The 18741-nt window shown below is 46.0% G+C and overlaps 1 protein-coding gene and 1 long non-coding RNA gene across 3 annotated transcripts in view; one reads left to right on the top strand and one right to left on the bottom strand.

The window, feature by feature from the left end:
- Positions 1-18741, bottom strand: part of ANTXR2 (ANTXR cell adhesion molecule 2) — a 78998-nt gene that overhangs the window by 41333 nt on the left and 18924 nt on the right. The window contains exons 8-10 of the mRNA XM_068188139.1: positions 12933-12993; positions 11886-11981; positions 9278-9347 (exon numbers count right to left, since the gene is read on the bottom strand). Of these exons, the coding sequence (XP_068044240.1) occupies positions 9278-9347; positions 11886-11981; positions 12933-12993 (227 nt within the window). The remainder of the gene's footprint in view (positions 1-9277; positions 9348-11885; positions 11982-12932; positions 12994-18741) is intronic.
- On the top strand, positions 1223-17456 carry LOC137472773 (uncharacterized). 2 transcript variants are annotated; one of them, XR_010998407.1, is made up of 3 exons: positions 1223-1503; positions 11440-11520; positions 17196-17456. It is a non-coding gene; the product is annotated as an uncharacterized lncRNA (long non-coding RNA). The 2 variants fall into 2 exon arrangements; XR_010998406.1 differs by lacking the exon at positions 17196-17456 and adding an exon at positions 12429-13644 and having other exon boundaries at positions 1224-1503.

The following is an 18741-nucleotide window of genomic DNA, read 5'->3' as shown; positions in this document are numbered from 1 at the left end:
TGCCGGGGGAGCACCTGGACCATTCACTCAGTGGGAACTGTGCTGGGGACAAGACATGGCCTGCAGTTAGGAGAAGTGGTCAGAGGTGTTTTCCTCCCATCAGCCACACAGGCATAAAAAGGAGCACTGAGTGTTTTCCTGAGGATACTGAGACTCGCTCATCCTCAAATTCATTATGGTGTTTAGGGATTCTGGTAAAGAATTAGTACAAACTCTTTCCCCTGCCCTACTTGGTTTAGCTTTGCTCTGATAGAAATTCAGGTGATGGTTCTTTAGGGCTCCCTCTTGTACCCCAGAACCCTCTAGCTTTTCCAGCCACATGTCCAATAAGCTGTCTGTCCGGGCTTGACTTTCCACGGTACGGGACACAAACTTTCAGCGCTGGGAACTCCTATGGAATGTGAGAGAACTGGAAGCCAGTGAGGAACTAGTTCTGATCTTGTGGAACCATGGGAACCTGCAGTAGCAGGGTGTGAAACGTCATTATTCTGTTAAAGTAGACTATTAATTCAGCTCAGGATCCTATGGACACTGCATGAAGTGCAGCACTTAGTTCTGCTCATGCAGTCCTCGCTAATGCTCTGGGAACACTGTGTGCCCTAGGAGGGACATGAAGGACTGCGCCAGAAATTACTACTGATCTTAACACCACATCCATATGGCTGAGGGGCCTGTTAGCCTGTACAATTCATTGAGGATGTTTCCATCTGTGAATAGGTCCCATTATACCCTAATTGTGTCAGACTAAATGTATTTCTAAAATATTTGCAGAAGTTAATATTTATGACAGACATTAAGCCTAATCCAGCCCTATTTCTGGCTTCCTCCACCTGAGTTGATTTCTCTGGCTATTTTGGAGGGGACAGGTTGTCCTGTGTGAGCACCAGACACATGGGAACCATGTCCCATGGGAGCACCAGACACTGGGAACCATACTGTCTTTTATTTTTATTGGAACAAAATGTTGTGTAGGGAAATGAAAGACAATGCCTACATTAAACACTTCACCTCAGTGAGTTTGCAACAGGAAGAATCGGTGCAGGTGGGAGCAGTTCTGACCCACTTGGCTCCCTGCCCAGGGCTGCAGGGGAAGCCCAGCTGTTTGCAATGAGGGGTAATGCCAATATCCTATCCAGGTCTGGACTGGCTATGGGCACAGTAGCAATGGTGGGGGGTGGTGGTATTGCCTTCACCTGGGCACAGGGGCTCAGCAATGGTGAAAACAACAGTGAACAGGTGAAAAAAACCTGACCTGGAGCTGGCATCCTACCAATTGCTGAGCAGCAGGAAGTCAAAAGGGAGAAGCACAGGTGACTTCCTTTTTGCCTGGTGCTAAGAATGGCTGCATCTCCCACATCAGAGAGCTGCTGGCAAGGCTGGAAGAGGACTGAGCAGCTGAGGGAGCCCAGAGTTCATCCTGGGGGCTGGGACCTCCTGCAGCAGCACCAGGCGGCCTGCTCTCCTCTGTTCGGCACATCTCAAAGGACAGCTGGCTTCTGAGAGGTGACTGGACTCTTTGTGCTTTTGCCTTTTCACAGTAGTGACCACTGTTATGTGGAATGGGAAATAGTTTAGTCAACATGCTGCCTCATAAGTTGCCAATCTTATCAAATGCTCCTTTTACTTGGTCCCCTTGTCTCTGAACAGTGTTTTTTTCCAAGTGATGTGTAGACACCATCTAGGTTTCAGGCTGAGGATGAGGCTTGGAAAATTGGTTCTTTAACCCACACTTGCATGCTGACACCAGCTGCCAAGCTCTCAAGTGGCTCAGCACTCAGCACAAGCACTGCCCCTTACTTTAGTGAGTAATTCAGCTCTGTGGCCAAATGACACCCTGTCTGCATTGCCACAAAGGCTGTGCTAAGGCTACTTAATGAACAACACCATAGAAAGAGCTCAGTGTCACTTCTTAGTTAGAAACAGTTCAGAAATGCTCAACACAGCCACAGCATATTAATCCTTTCTTGAGTGACCCTGAAAGACATGTGAGACTGAGCTGCAGCTTGCAAACCCTGTCTGCCTTTGCTGACAACAGCTTTTCTAAATTTTTACCTTTCTCAGCAGAAGAAGTAAAAGTGACAAAACAAAAATAACAGTAGTAAAGGTAGCCATAGCAAGCAACAGCTCTCCTCCCTCTGGTTTTCAGCCACTCACTTCCATGTTATTGGAAACCTCACTTAAGTTCCACACACCTTTCTCAGCACTCGTTCAGACAGGCAAAGGGATGTTTTGCACAATTCCATGACCCTGACCAAGTTCTGGGCTTGTCTGACTGAACAGGTGATGACATGTGTGTGTACCTGTGTGCACTGGAAATCACAGGAATTTCTGTGCTTCAGTATTTGTGGGCAGCTTCTGTGGGAGAAACAACTGGGGGGGTTGTCAGGGTAATCTTTTAAATGTGAGTTTGGACTTTGTGATAAGACAAGACTGTCTCAGGATATTGCTGTTGTCTGTTTGTCCATCTGGTAGAACGTGGTGAGTCAAAGGTGAGGTGTAACCTGCAGGTGCGACTGAGGTACCAAGTAACCCGGCATTGCAGAGGAGTGTTGGGTGAGCACCCAGTGAGTTCCAGAGTTAGATGGGTGTGAGGGCAGTGGGACTGCTGGATGAATCCAGCTGTGAGAGGTGTGGCTGGGGTGTTCTGCCTACAGTGGGCCAATAACGTATGACATTGGCTGCTAGGTCAGGTGTAATTACAAGCTCGTCGCCTGCTTGCTTTTGAGGCTTGCACTGTCAGAGGGAAGTACAACTGTGCCATGCTAATATGAGGCACTGACACTTGGTGTGGGAATGTCAGTGTGTCAGCCCGAGCACTCGAGTGCGTCCTCTGAGAGCACTAATGGTGCCGGATCGGCTCGCACACTATTCAGATATTTGTTTTGTGTTTGCCTGAAGAATCAGGCCAATGTTTTTGAAAGCACATTTAACTATACCATATGCCTACTTAAATCATCCCTATCAAACAAGTTGTGGGTTGCTGCTCTGGTTCATTCTGTTCTGTTTTCCCTCCCTTCCCAATGTGTTTATGTGTATTTATCCAATTTGCTCTGTTCCTTGTGCCAAATGGCAGGTCTGAGATCCCAGCCAGGCAGGGGCAGCTGTGCTATTGTTGGTGTCTGACAAAACAGAGGTCATGGGCTGGGCCTGCAGCTCTAGCTCTAATGACAGCTTGTGTGGGACATTATGGGGCAGTTTACAGTGTAATCAGGCTTCATGTGCCCTCAGAACTAGGAATAAACCTTTACTTGCCCCTTGGTAACTTAGAACTTAAGTCTCACTTTTAAATCCTGTGCAAATTAGCCTCTTGCAAAATATTCCGCTGTTTGTTTGCTTCATTGCCATAACTCCTTCCTCTGTCTGGAAAACACCCAACTTTAAACAGCCCCACCAGAAAAAGCCAAGACCTGAAAAACCAGGCAATAGCCTAGGTGGAAGACAGTGTCTCTCCTGCATGGAACTGATCCTAGCTGTTCTCACTTCTAAGATTGATGAGTTATGAGCTCTACCAACCTAGGAAGCAAAAGCCCATGGAAAGGAGTAGGCTTTTGTCCTCCATGGAAGGACTCTTCCCTCCCTGGAAGATTGTTCCAAGTCCAGCCCAGCAGTTCCAGGCAGTGACACAGCAAGGTGTGATCATTCCCAGTGCCCGGTGCTCAGCAAGAGATCGATCTGTAGGGCTAGGGAATTCTGAACTTTCTGCTCCTTGGGTGGCCTGACACTTTATCCCCTTTTCCTGCAGCCTTTCAGCCCAGAAGGCAGGAGTCTCTAAGCTATTGAAAAGGGTGTTCCTTGGAGCTGCACACCAGCTCTGAGAGTGTGCTGCAGTGGCTGGGCAGCTGAGGAGAGGAGGCACAAGTCCCTGGAGCCACTCGGGGAGCGCGTAACTGCCGTGAGGCTGCCTCGCTCTAGCTGCAGCACAGCTGTGCTGCTCGGCATGGAAAAGGGAGCACTGGGGAGACAGCACATCTGTCACCTACACACAGCCACAACCTCCACTCAAGGCAGCACCAGATGTGTTTATTCCAAGCATGTACTAACTAGCTACTTAATGGCTTAGAATTATTAGCCACAAGTTAATTAGGCAAACACAGTCACCATCAGTCACCTTACAAAGCATTGCTTCTTCAACACTGCTTTTACTTCCTAAGTGCCTTTATCAAGGGCAAGAAACAGAAGGGAAAACTACAAATTCCATAAAGGAGCTGCAGCAAGAAATAAGTGTGTGAAAGGGGTTCATGGGGTCCTAATGAATGCTGGAGTGCACAGGTAATGCCTGAGCACCTATCCATGCTGCCAGAGGAACACAGGGAAGGAAGCAGCAAGACTTAAGAGGCTGCAGCTGATGGGGAAGAAAAGGGAAGTAACAGTGGAAAAAATTATTCCTTGGTATAGTTACATCAAATTTGTAAAGACTGGCTTCCCTGCTGCTGCATGTACTGGGGATGTGTCTGGGGGTGCAAGCGCTTGCTTGGCATCCTGCCTGCACGATGAATTTGGGACCACCACTGTCCCAAGGGAATGAGCTCTGGTTCCCCAAGATAGGAGGCACAAAAGCAGTTGGTCAGTTCCTGGCTCCCAGGTCACAGGCAACAGTGAATGGAGTCAGGGTAGAAGAAGATCTATCTTTGGGTAGTGGGAACAGTCAGGATCCCTGGTTAGGAGCCTGCCATGACAACCACTCCGTAGCGCACCTTCCAGCTGCTCTCCAAAGGGACAGCTGTCTAGAAACCCAGTGAGGTAATCTGAAGGATGGAGCCCACAATCCATTCATCTTCTCTGTGTCTGTTTGCTTTCATGTTTCCATGCTCTTCCCCTTAAATCTGGTGCTGGTATTAATAAAAATGACACTTAGAAAATGGAAAGTAAGGTTTAAGGTACCCCTGGTCCACTGTCATGGAAACATGTTACACCTAGAAATCCTAGAGCCGAATGCGAGGCATGTGATGGGTAACAGATTACCTCCTGCACTGCTGTGTGCTTTGTGCCAAGTGAGCTGTCCCAGACTCCATCAGCTCCCTGGAAACTGCAGGTAACCAAGAATTTGGCACTACAGTAGTCATTTTCCTTCCTACCACCCAGAATATAATTCCTATTGAACATTCGCTCTTTAAGTGCCACCAGCTGTTTGTGTTGGACAGGATGTAGGAAGCGATAAATGCAAGCTGAAGACAGCAGCATTTGAATAGAGGGCAAATAAGGTCACTAATAGCAACAGTGTGAACTGTCCTGCAGAGGATCAGGAACGGGACATCATGCCATGATCAATATGATCAAGTGAAGCTGATTTATTGCAAAAACTAAGCTATATTTATACTGTGTTCTATTGCTCACGTGCCTCAAGGTAATACATGATTGGTTAAATCCTTCTGTGCCTGCATTTTAAGCTTTTAGTTAGTTATTTTTTCTTCTTCATGCGTCTCACTGCAGTTTTCTTGTCTGCCTTTGCATCCTAAACTGTCTGGAGTTGAGTGTGTTCTTCTCCTTTCATGTCTTTCAAGGGCATTGTGACCTTCTACTCAGTCTCAATGAAGTCTGGGTTGTGCGTATGTCTGTTTTCCTGCAGAAATCCCTCAACACTGTCCCACCTTGGCATGCAAGCTGGTCATCAAGTGGAGGAACTTCTGAGAGAAGTTTCACTTACACTCAGGTTTAGGCTAAGATTTTTCTTTTTTGGCTCTGTTATTCCTTAAGCTTCTGAGCCCACGGAGAAGTACGCTGCATTCTTCTGTCCTAGCAAAACCTGAGTTCAAGTGCAGGATGGACAAAGATGGAAGCTGGCCAGCACTGCAGCTGCATGAAAAAATAGCCTTCTGTAGTTCCCTGAACTATTTTAAGAACAATGGCAATTCCTCAGCCTGTTGGTTCAGTTTGAATAAGCCACTGCCTGACCTACATCCATCCTTTCCTGCCTGGTTTAGAGGACAGTCTGCACAAGATTGGATGTTTGCAGTAGGCACCATCAGATCCAAAATGTTACTGCGATATTCTAGTGAGAAATGAGAGTTCAAGTAGACTGAGATAAGTAGGAGTCACATAACTATTCAGTAGCAGCCTTTCAGCGAAACAGTGTTTTGTTGTGCTAATTTGAACTGTAGTTATTGTCATCCACTCACCTAATAAAAGCAAATTTTTAAGTGTTCAGGCAGTGTGAGAAATGCCGGTTTTCCCACTGGCGTTTCCATGCTAGGCAGAGGAGTTTCACCAATGGCTCACCAGAGCAGAAGCCAGCTGGAGGTGAAGCCAAGCCTACAGACAAATTGTTCTGAATGCAGACTCACAGAACTTAGGGCAGAGGTGAGAGAACAGAACTGAAGCCAGCAAGGAACGTAGACTTGTAAAATATCACTGTTTTTCCTGTACTAGTGTTCCGGGATAGCGATCACGAGTAGTCTCTTGAAAGAGACAAGGGCTCTCATTGCCTTCGGAGGCACAGTAACTACAGAAAGATGTAAAGTAATGGAGAGGTCACAGCCACCTCTGGTTTGGTTTGACTCTCTCAAGCTGTCGCAGGACAATAAATCCAAGTCTCAGCTAAAATATTCTGAGACCTTCAAAATGTGACTTTTAATTGGGCAGTGCAGTAGAATCAGAGTCCTGTTTAGTAACCTGCTTGATTGTGTTGTTACACCTGCCATCACAATGCATAGGTGAGCTCTCAAAGCAATTCAACCTGGGTTAGCCTCCTCAACTTCCTGCTCGGTGTATGTGTACTTTCCCTTTCTGCTTTATTTCAAATTTGTAATGTGTTTTATAAGGCATGGATTGCTTGTGTGCAAATCGTGAATAATTGTCAGCTGTTAGCTGATCAGGAGCCTTGTAAGTGGGCTGGGTTTGTAAGCAGACTATGGAATTTTGCACTTTAGAAGCAGCATGACAAGAAGGGATTTTAAATGGCACAGGCAGCACAGTCATGTTGTCACCCAACCTAAGGATGATACATCCATCTGCTACAGGGTACTGTGGAAAAGCAGACTGAAAAAATGCTTGGTTTAATCTACAGCTGGCACTTGGGAAGCTCCAGACTCAATGCAGCCAACAGCTGGGAAGGAAGCAGAAACACATAATGGCCAAATTCCAGGAGAGCAGGGGCTCACCAACCCAACATCCTGAGTACTTTGGCATTTTATCTATTTCACACAGCCTAGTATTGCTCTGCATGTGAAAACTGCTAATCTGTCAGGCAACAAGAAGTGTCTGCAATTAGGAAAACATAGAATGAAACCTGTTACATGAGTCTGGACTGTTCACCCAGAAACTAAACTGCAGGTTTAAAAGTCACACAGTGAGCTAACTCAGGCTGCTTGCATTCTCTTAAATCCACCCAAAAAAGCACTAGAAAAGAACAGAGGGGTTGTTGCTACATTAGTGACTAATATTAGCTCCATTACATGAGGAATTACTGGGAGATATCCAACACTAGTCTAGTCTAGTGCCAATGGGAAGTCAGGAGTTCAAGTACGTACATATCTTTCATAGCTGTCAGTCTTCTGCACAGTAAACTGCTCAGCTCTGGGCCAAAGCTCCAACTCCTTCAATAGCATGACAGGGAACTGTGTTTCACATGGTAACTTGGGAAAACGTGTTTTCCTGTGAACCTGTAGAACTCCAACTGTATTGTGCTGAGGTGCATTATCCATACTGCAGTTCCAGGGTGGCAGCTGTCTGGTTCAGTACCACTCCAGAGTGTAAGGAAAAATGCAGCAGTGCAACTAACTTCCACAGCTTTAACCTACACAAACGTGTCATGCACTTCACGTGCCTTTGGCAGGACCGGCTGTTTATGTACTCTGGGACAAAATGTGTGCAGAAAAGCCTTTACAGCATCAACTTTTGGGGAGCTTCACACTGGGATTGTATGTAGTGTATGCTTCACAGTGGGAGCATATGTAATTTTCTACTGCTCTTCTGTTGTACAGTAACTGCACTGAAATACCTGGCCTGGGGAGGAGGGGTTTAAACCCAAGGGAATGACATTGTTCTGATGACAAAATCAGTTCCCTTACAACCGTGATGGTGCTGACTGGTTTTAGCTAAGCCAGAAGCTGCAGAGCTGCTGCGCTGTGGGATGCACAGGCCACTCAGCAGGCACAGGGGTCTGATACCCTGCTGCACGTGGCACAAGATGCAGTTGTCACACAGCTATGTGAAAAGCAACATCAGGAAGCACATCAGTATTGAATCCCTCACCCCTCCCTCTGCTCTGCATGTAGCTCTGCTCCGTGCCTGTTCTCCCTGCCAGCCATGATGCAGCTCGGGAGGCAGACCCTCTGGGGTCAAGCAGGGAACATTTTTCCTCTACGGCTTTCCAGCTTTCCTCCCCCAGCCTGCTGTTTAACGCACAAACCAGATGTGCTTTTGGAGCTTTGCTATCCATGTGACAGCACCACTGAGGCAGCTGATTGTTGCTCAAGTCAGAAATGTAACTACAGACCAGTCATCTATACAACATCCTTACCTCTTCAGCTCCTGAAGTGCCACAGATAAAGGCCAATGCAGAACTGCTGTGCTTCCCATTGGATTAACATTAGCCTTATGCCTAGTAAGTCTCTAGGAATAACTACCTGACAATCAGGGAGGAAGCCAACAGCCAAAGCCTTGGCCCTCCCAGAAAACCCAGATCTGATGTGCAGTTATCTGACTTCAGATTAGCGTAGGGTCTTCAGAAATCTGCACAATGAAGTCCAAGTGACCATAAGGCCCTGAGGCACCTTTGAGTTGGAGAGGAGGAGGGAAGGATTAGCTCTCCAAGGGCCAGAAGTAATGTGCAGCCCTGGCTGGTGACACTGAGAATAAGGCCAGAGCTGCAGTTTAGCCCCAGTGCTGGAGCTGTTAACTCACTGGATCAGGATGTGTGGAGCAGGGGAAAATGTCCTGACACCTAATTTTAATAATAGCTTGTAAGTGTCAGTGGTAATGTCATCTGTTTAACAGTGGGCCTGAAGATGATCTGGATGAGAGCATATTATGCCCTGTTAAAACAGCTAATCTGCATAGAACTTATGACAAGCCAGATCTTTTCAGTATTGCATAAACTGGCTGAATATTCATTTTTAAGGCACTGTCCAAATGGGTTTGGTCACAGATGACTACTCAAAGTCCACTCCAAAGCTGGCATATACACCAGGGAAATAACACAAGAATGGGGGAAAAAATGCAACAACAAACCACCCCCTGTAAAAGCAACAAAATACAGCCAAACTCCTCCCAGTTAATGTCAGCTATAATGGTGCCAAATTCCAGCAAAACATGGGCTGGCATTTGGTTCAGTACTTACTGGCCACTTTTGTACAGGATCGGTGCAGGGCAGAGCAAAAAATCAGATTTTACTGTTTTAGGCCTTTCATCTGAAAAAAAAAAATCACATGAGCTTACTATGCTGTGCAGCTTAGGTGAGGAGCTGCCATGTGAACGTGCTGTGAGGTCCCTCTGTTCCCATGCTCCTTACTGGTCTGTCCCATCTGGAACTGGCAGCAAGAGAGGCCCAAGGTAAGGAACACAGAGCCCCAGAGCTGGCTGTAAATGCCAGATGAGCCCACGTTGCAGTGGTTATTTGAGCTACTCAAGTCAGCTTATACTCTTCCAGAGAGAACACTTCCTAGAATCAACACCATCTTTCTGGAGAATGAGAAAACTATTAGTAGTTTCCTGGTAGTTGGAAGATGAAGGTTTGTTTCTAGTTGGCTCCATCCCTGTGCGCTGCATTACAGGACTGTTTTATTAGCTGTGACTCGAGTGGTTTTTTTTCTCCAGTGTTTCTTCTGTTTTTGAGTCAGTGTGATTTGCAAACCTCTTACACTTAAAAAGCACCTATCTGTAGAGGTGCAGAACCATCAGCCTGAAATTCCCCACAGCAGGACTGATGATTTCTGTGTAAGGACTATTTCCTGACTGTGGGGTGAGAGCAGATAAGTGATCTGCCAGATCAACTTGGAGATGACTCTGTCCTGCATTTCAGGAACAGGCAGAGAGACAAGCAGTTCAGGGGCAGCTGAAGGAGGAGCTGTTGGCATAAATGAGCTTTTCATATGTGCTATAATCTGCACTGACTGCTTGGCCTAGATTTGGGGCAAGTTGTGAGGTGGGGAAGAGGGATTAGCACATTGCCATATGTTTTTGTCTTAATGGTATGTTTCATAGATTATTTTTCTATCCCACAGCTCCATTTGGCAGGTTTCCTTTCTAGCATTTGGTAATGGTTCTTTATAAATGCAGAACGAGCAAGATGCCAAACGCGTCCTTTAAAAGCAGGGGAACTGACACAGTAAGGGTGTGCTCAGAGGCTGGCCCCAAAGAGAGCACCCAGTGAGGGGAACTCCAGCACCAGCAGATCCTCGCCCAAGTGCTCTCTGTTTGTGCCCTCACATACTGAGGGCTCTGCAGAGAGACTGCCAGTCCTCTGTAGAGGAGACTGCAATGACACGGGGATGGTTGTCCTTCTCTTGGGACCATCTCCTTCCTCCTGCTCCAAGTGCCCTCGCTGTCTTCCTGTTCATCCTGGCTGCACTGGCCCCCTTTAGGCTTCCTCTGAAGCAGGCAGTCAGAATCCAGCACAGAGCTGTAGAGAATGACCTTGTGTACTGTAGGAAGGACCACCTGAAATGTCCCTGCTTTCTTCCTGTACTACTCCTCAGCTGCTTGCTGCTGTCCATTGCTGAAGACGTGGACCGGGAGGATGTAGAAGGCCCTGGCAAGACCCCATAGAGCAGATTGTGTTTTTATAATCAATACATCACTGTGCCATTCCCCTACCCTCATGTGCTTCAGCACACCCCTTTCTGAAGCCAAGAAAAAACAAGCAGCCCAGAGCTGTAGTTGGCAATTCTCACATCAGATGGTAGCAAGTGTTTGTGGGCAATGGGAAGCAGAGGTGACAATTGTAATGGAAACTGAAGGGAAATTTATACAAGCGGAATTGACTTACACAGGCTGCCTGCATCCAGAACTACTGGGTTATCCTGTTACTCTGCCAAATTATTGGAGGTATTTAACAGGCAGGAGAAACTGGCAGCCCATTCCAGTATATACAATATCCAGGGTAAGGAAGAAACTGCATTGGAAACACAAGTTCAATTGTGTAGGAATTTAGGACAGGCTAATACAGAAATCAGGCAGTAGGCAGGGAAAAAAATCAGTTTTAGTTTTTCCTTCAAGTTCTTTTTTGGTTGTTTTCCAGTCTGGCTGGCTTCTAAGGAATTCTGTTTAGAGCTGGAAGTTAGATGTAATTATTCTAGCCATCCACTTGAGTTTCTGGATAGAAAAAGCTAACTCACATATAAGCTAGAAGGAAGTGCCAGTACAAGGTGTCATGGTCACCATCTGAAACAGAATTGCTTTGTGCTGTGGCTGCAGTAAGCCCTAATGCTGGGCAGACGGAGCTCATGGACCACGACAAAATACACCACTGTTCTGACCTGGCCTTCTTCTGTGCTGTTACAGGAAGAGGACTGATGTGCCCCTGAAACCCACAGCACACCTGGCACACCACCAGGGACCAGCAGAGACCTTGCGAAAAACAAGGTAAGTGCCTCTGGGAATTTCAATGAGATGTCTTGGCCAGGATTATGATGCAGAAAGAGACCTCAGTCAGTACACTGCAGCCACGGGTTTGTTCATCAGCAAACATCTGCTTGCCCAAACATCAGGAGCCAGACAGTTCTCACCATGCTAATACCCACAGCAAGGGGGTTGCCAACACCACTCACAACTAAAGGCACCTGGTAGCAAACTGAAACTACTGAGCAGAGTGTGAAACAACTTTCTTCCCTTTACTAGTCCTCAGAGCTTTCCTGTTCTCCTCCTCTGATATTTTTCTCTTTGAGTTTTCATGAGCTCAGGTAACTACAGGACTACACAGGCAGACGATGGCAAACGTCCACACTTACGGATTGTCGTTCCATTCACTTGATAGGTACAAGTCACGCTGTCGGTTCTCCCACCAAGGGTTAAGCCGCTTCCTCTGAGAACAACTTGAAACTCCTCTGGAGGCAAAAGCAAACACGCAAAATCACCAAACCTCAGTGCATGCAGTTAGCTACACTTAGACCATGGCAATTTATTTAGTGTACAATAAACAAAGTGCAACATAGTAATGCTTCCAACTTAGTAAGATCTCCTTTTTTCCTGAACCCTTGTACTGAATTCTCCTTCTAAATCGGCAAAGTCAAGATTTGTTCTCAAATCTTTATTGAGACAGCCCTCTGAAACGGGAAGTGGATTCAGGCTACCCGCAGGGTCCAGGGCTCAGCTGCACAGTAAGACACTTTCTCAGTGAATGAGAAATTAGAAATAGGGGACTCAGAACAAGAAGACTCCCCAGACCCAGATCAGACTCACTTGAAGTGCCAGATGAAGAAAACATTTCCCCTTAGTACTATTATCTGCAAGTTCCCTAAGGGCCAAGAGTGAAAAGGTTTTTTTTTTACCAGGGCCACTGACTTCATCCAGAGCATCCTCATTTTCACAAAAATATCCAAGTAATGTTTTGCAACTACCTTATTTTGACTGATCTCCAACTATGCATGGATTATAAAGCTTAGAAAGAAGACAAGGCCTTAAAATTCTATGCAACTCTTCTATTTCACTAATAAATTTCTATTGCTGCCCAAAAATGTAGTCACGTGCTTTGTTCTTACACTCCACAGATTTTGGGGCAGATTTGGGACAAGTGCAGAGCAGACTCAGGGGAGAGGGGCAGGTGAATGCTCTCCAACTTCCATGTGCATTACCCAAGCTATGGAAGCAGGCCCTGGTGGTCAGCTCCTCTGAGGAGAACAAGAAGTCAACAGAGAAATCTCATGTTTCTCTAACCTCTTGAGGACTTGAGTTAGAGATGCTTTATTCTAGAGACATGCAGTTTTCCTCTGGATAAAACAGGGGGAAACCACAGTCCTATAACAATTGAATAGTATATTAAAATTATAAAACCTTACCTCCTACACAGACACTGGATGGCTCCAAATATAAAATCTCAGTGCACGATTGTTTCAAGACCTATTGCAAAGGAGGAAATAGTCACAAATATGTTTCATAGCACTATTTCAATGAGCAATCTTATTTTAAAATGAATGCTTCCCCTAGAACACACATACAGCTACAGGTTTGGTTTGCTGAGTCTGACTTTGTAGGACATTGCCTTAAGCATGTGCAGCTCCTGCACACCTGCACAGTCAAGTCTAGAAGTTCCTAAGGCTTGGATTAGTTTTTTCAGCTCCGGAGAGCCTTTAAAATATAGTGATGTTCAGATCCCTAACCAGATTTTCCATGAACCCCAATCCTAATGTTTAAGCCAAAAATTAATCACAAGGAGCCTGACCCAAAACCTAATCCAGTCAAAAGCAGTCTTCCAACAATGAAGCCTGGTCAAGCCAAGTGCACGCTATTGTGAGTGCTGGCACCTTGCCCTGCATGGAAAGGCACAGTGACAGTGGTGTTCCTGACTGTGCTGCCTGCCATTGGACAGGGATCTCACTTCAGCTCTCCCTGTTCTAAGTGGTATTTTTAGCAGGCATTCGTAAACATTCCATGGCATCAGTTCAGGTCCCTGCAATCACGTGCATAGCAGAGAGTCCTGTTACTGTACCCTCTCTGTCTCCATTTGCCAGATCTATGCCTGCTGCTGAGCTGCCCTGACTTCCTAGGACTGTCCCTGTGTCCTGCTCTTAACTCCTGCCTTCCTCTCAGAAGGGCATCACTCTGTGATGTTTCCCAGTGGTTCGTGTTGCTATGTATCCAGGCCCAGCAGAAACAATCATGTAGGCACTATTCTGACAAGAAGCATGCCAAGCTCCAAGAAAAGAGAGCATCTTGCTTCACTGAACACTTCCCGTATTGCCTCTCTCCCCACAAACTGTTGCACACAAATTAATTTTTCAGTGCTTTAAAACCCATGTTAAATATTAAGTGGTATTTTTAAAAATGGAGACATTGCAGGAGGGTGCATTTGGATGAGACACAGCAACAGAGATCTTAGGAAAGAATGTAGCCTGGAGTTCAGTGCAAGCCAAGCAGTTCATATTAGCTGAGGATCTTGCTTCCAAAAAAGGGCTTTAGCCTTTTGATTCCTATTGCAGTGTGGAGAGAAGTTTCCTGTGACTTGTTTGGGGGCTGGGGAATATTTTGTATAGCATTTTATTCTTTTGCTGCAAAAGCATGTTCAGTTGTTTTCACTGAAGAGTCAGATAAATAGCTCAAGTGAAGCTGAGACTACAGGCCAGCTTTATGTGAAGCACAGATCCAGCAGGTGGCACAGAATTCAGTAATTTTTATAGGGAGAACCTTCTAAACCCTGTCCTGGCCCCATGTGCCCAGTGTCTGAGGAAGGGTCAATGGTAGGACCTGGAGGTCAGGGAGAGAGGAAGACTGTATGGGACAGGACCTGACTTCCCTTGCAAAGCAGTAGTTCTCTAGGTTCATTACATCCCAGGGTGAATTTTCTAACACTGTGCAATATAAATCAGGGAAAAACCTACCCGGATATATTTAACTATCTTTGGATTTAAGAACAAACTCGGAGGGGCAGACACAACAACCCCAACTGAGCTGAAATATGGTGTAGATAAAATGAACACAAATCATGAACAAAAGCAAATTTCAATACAGGGGTCAGGATACACTGATTTCCTGCATGGAATCCATTTTCATGCATGCTCTTGGCTAAAGCAGAAAATACCAGATGTTAATACTGCTCCTAGAAATAACTGGTTCGACTATAATTTTTCATAATTTTTATTACTGCCATCCTTTGCTTAGCTTAAGCAAGCTGTACTCTTTAGAGACCCTCTGTTTGCAAGGGTGGTGGCCTAAATCTACCATTTCCCCCCAAACAAAGCTTATATTGGGGAGAAAAAAACCTCTGAAACTACGAAAATTTGGGTTTGTAAGTTTGTCAGGTTGTTTTCTATCCTTCAAAAAGCCTCTTGATAGTCCACACTTGGGAAAAAAAAAGGATAATGGTTTCCAAAAGCCCCTCCCCTCAAGGATCAAGTTTGTTTTAAAAGCAGACCTCATACCTGTCAAGGGCTAACTGGATTCAGGTGGAGCCAATCAGAAGCACATAGATATAGCTCTTTGCTTAATCTCTGCTCATGCCCTGGGTGTGCCTTAACACTCCCTCTAAGCAACACTGAAACACTGTTCAGAACTGAGTTTTCCCAGAGTTAAGCAAAAGCCATCACATTCTCTGCAGGGTCCAAGCCCACGAGCTGTCCTGACCACCAGCCCTGTGTACAGTTTGGCTCACAAGGATTCTGCCACCACCATGGGAAACTGAGAATATTTTCAATACAGCAATTGCCACATGTCCTTTCATGTGTGGGGGAAATGAACATATTTGCACATCTTAGTAGAAGGTACTGAAACTTGACACCTTTCGTTGTTCCCACTCACTATTTTCTACCTGTTTTAATCTTTTTTCCCTTTCCATGCAAGCCATTCCTTCCAGCCAGCACAGTGCATTCCAGCACTCCTCAACAGAAAGTTTTTTTCCCCTGGGGAGAAATGATGTGAAGGCATCTTGCCGATTTTCCTTTTGATCCATTTAATATACCTTCACGCCCGTGTCCTTTAGAATTTAAAATTAACTTTAAACTACCCTGATGTGGAAACCTGGGCTGCAAACTCAGCAAGACCAAAACAAACTCCACAAAAATCTATACAATGCTCCCTCTTTTCCAGTTCAGGATAATCCAAGACTGCAAATTCATTATTTAGAAACCCACTGCCTACAAGAAAAGTTGAAACAATAACTCTATAAGGCCATCCTTGGAGAAGATAGTTAAATACTCTGCTGACATAAAATAAATTCAAATAAGATGAATTGCCTTATTTTAACAGCATGCAAGGAGAGATTCTGAGAATTGATGTCATCCACTTTGTCTCCAGAGGTCCACACCAAATATAGGACTCTGCTCCCAGGCGCAAAAAGGCTTTTCTCTCATTCCCTGCTCTCTCCCTCCTCCCAGTGCTGGCTTTACCAGAGAGGACCAATTCCCCACAAACCCAAGTGCAAAGTAGAGCAGAAACCTGTCAGCCCTTGTCCTGCTGTCTTGCAGCTGCAGAAGTGGAGAGCTGTGGTAAGACTAGAGGGTGTTCTTCGCCTTCTGAGGCGACCTGTGCAGTGCGGGAATGGTGCCAGCTGGAACCAGAGTCTATCAATGTAAAGTGACCACAGCTGTGAGCTCGTTAACAAAGGTGTAGCTGCTGGGGCAAGAGAAGGCAGTGGAGCTCTGTTCTTAGGCAGTCAGTCTCTTGGACTGTACAAAAATGAGACATGGAATCCATGCCCCAGACATCCACTTGTTCAACAGCAACACAACAGACTGCTAAGGAAATGATTCTGTAGATTCTCCATGTTCAGGACTTGTTACGTTGCTGCCACACTGCAGCAGCAGCAACCAAGCATCTTATGTTTTAAACCCTGGTATTATTTAGGGCCAGTTCTGAAAACAGCCAGCACAAGAACCAGTGGCACGAATGCAGCTTGTGCTCCACACTAAGTCTGCTGCCAGGCACTGCTCTGCAGGGATAGATGTATGCAGGGCAGCCTGCCACCCACACCTTCAGTGAAATCCCTTCTTATGGCTGTTGAGTGGAGCCTGTGCAGTTCCTATAGCATCTCTCAGTAAAACAAGTTGATAATTTCAGAACACTTCTGAGAACAGAAGTTACCAGAAGAGAGGCATCGAAGATACACAGGGGCACTCGCAAGCCAACTCACCCTTGATGCAAACTTGCTGGCACACCTTGGGTCCTACCTGCCCAAACAAGCTTTTCTTTGCTGAAAGGGTCACTTGTCAATCAGCTGCTGGGCTGCCCAGCTCCTCTGGGAACACCATGGCCATCCCAACTGGGGTTGTGGAGCTTTAAACCACCTGTCTCCAGGCTATTTCAGTGGCTTACAAGTAAGCACACATGTGAATCTTCCTAAAACAGTTGTAGGAAGTTCATTTATCAGGTCCACTTACCCATTACCAAAAAGCTTTACCAGCTTTTCCATGAGGTCCCACTTTTCACCTAGTGCATTTTTCCCAGACTTTCCTGACTGTAAAGGAGTACTTAAAATCCATATCCAACCTCATGGCTTTCTATATGCTTCCCACTAGAAGGTTCCTAAAGGCTCAAAAAAACTTTAGTTCACCATTTCTAAAGCAGTGGACTCCTCTTTTTGTCATTACCAACACATTTCCTCCCACTAGAGCTGTTGGAGAAACCCTGCCTCTTTCTGACCTGCAGGTGTCTGAATTGACCACACACTCGGGTGTTGTCAGCTCTGAGCCGCAGAAACACCCCACACCCCACACCCAAATTCTGACATCAGCACTGGAAGGGCAGATGTCCCTGCAGCACACTGCACAAAGGCAGCCAACAGGCTGACATCCAGCTCCCCACTGCTCATGGTCCTTGCAAACTCCATCTCTATTTATCAATTCTGTCTTGCCTTGCAAACTCCATCTCTATTTATCAATTCTGTCTTGCCAGAGTCTTTCCCCTGCTTTATGCAACATTTCTTCTTGTGGAAAATGTGCTTTGTGGATCTTCCAGGACCTCTTTAGCCTGTCACAGACCGGGCCTGGCTCTGCCTGGACTCTTTTTTCACCCTCACTGCTGCCTCTACAAGTTCTCAGTGTTTAACAGCAAAGCAGGATGGCTCCTGCAGCTTTTTGCGTATTTAGCCTGCCATTCCCTCAGCACATGCTGTGGTACAGAGCTGTACCAGGTGGCACAGTGTTACACAAACAACTTTCCCTTCCAGGACTCTAATGAAGGTTGTGTTCCGTGAAATTGTGAGAACAATGCACTAGGAACAAGCCATGAGCAGCCCAACCATACAGAAACAATTAACAAAATACGCTAAGTGTCAATTTGTCTTGCAACCTCACTCCGTTTCGCTTAGCCCCACATGCAGTTCAAAAGCTTTTGGCATCAGGCAGCACCATAAATCATAACTTGCATGGCATCTGTTTCTGCCCAGAACCGTACACTGCATACAGGGTTTGGGTAGGTCATCATCACAGCTGGATTCTTCACTGAACCACCGTAATGATTTCAAGTCTTGAAAATGCTCCATAGCTGTGTAAAGTATTTGCTTCCTGGGACAGAGGTCAGAATAACCAGGAATTGCTGGAAGGAGACAGCTGCTGACACATTCTGGTCAGACTTAGCATGATAACAACTCTGAACAGCTAAGGATTTCCAAGGCCACCAGTGGCCTTTCCTCCCTGTGGATCCACTCAAACTTGCACTTCTGTTTACATCAGTGCTCACCAGAAGCTGACCACAAATCAGGCTGCTGTAATTTTTGGGGAAAGGCAGCATGAGTCTCTGAACAAAGTGTATGTCCTGCAACAGAACAAATGCATCCAACTTGCAATTTCCAGAACCTGTTTATAAAGAAAAGAAAATGTTCACCTTTAAAATCTCATCTTTGTTCTACTGCCATATGGCAAGGCTTGTACAAAACCCCCTGACAGCACAACAGGATCACTTCCACACTTTGTGTGTGCACAGATAATGTCCCTGCAGCTTTATCTCCTGGTTGGTGCACAAAGCCTGTCCCTGGAGCACAGTCCATGAACACACTGCCAGCCAAAGTGTGCACAAGCCAGAGATGGCAGCACAGCCCTGAGAGCCCTCTTGCACAGCAGCCTCAGAGCTGTAGGCAGTAGTAGCTTTTCTGTGGAGACTCCTTTCCTTTCCTCTCTCTCTTCCAAACGAGGGGTCTGTAATTTTCTCTAGGAATGC

This window comes from Anomalospiza imberbis, chromosome 4, assembly GCF_031753505.1.
Source record: "Anomalospiza imberbis isolate Cuckoo-Finch-1a 21T00152 chromosome 4, ASM3175350v1, whole genome shotgun sequence".
In the NCBI taxonomy this organism is placed as follows: domain Eukaryota; kingdom Metazoa; phylum Chordata; class Aves; order Passeriformes; family Viduidae; genus Anomalospiza; species Anomalospiza imberbis.
This window is presented reverse-complemented; position numbering and strand designations above follow the sequence as displayed.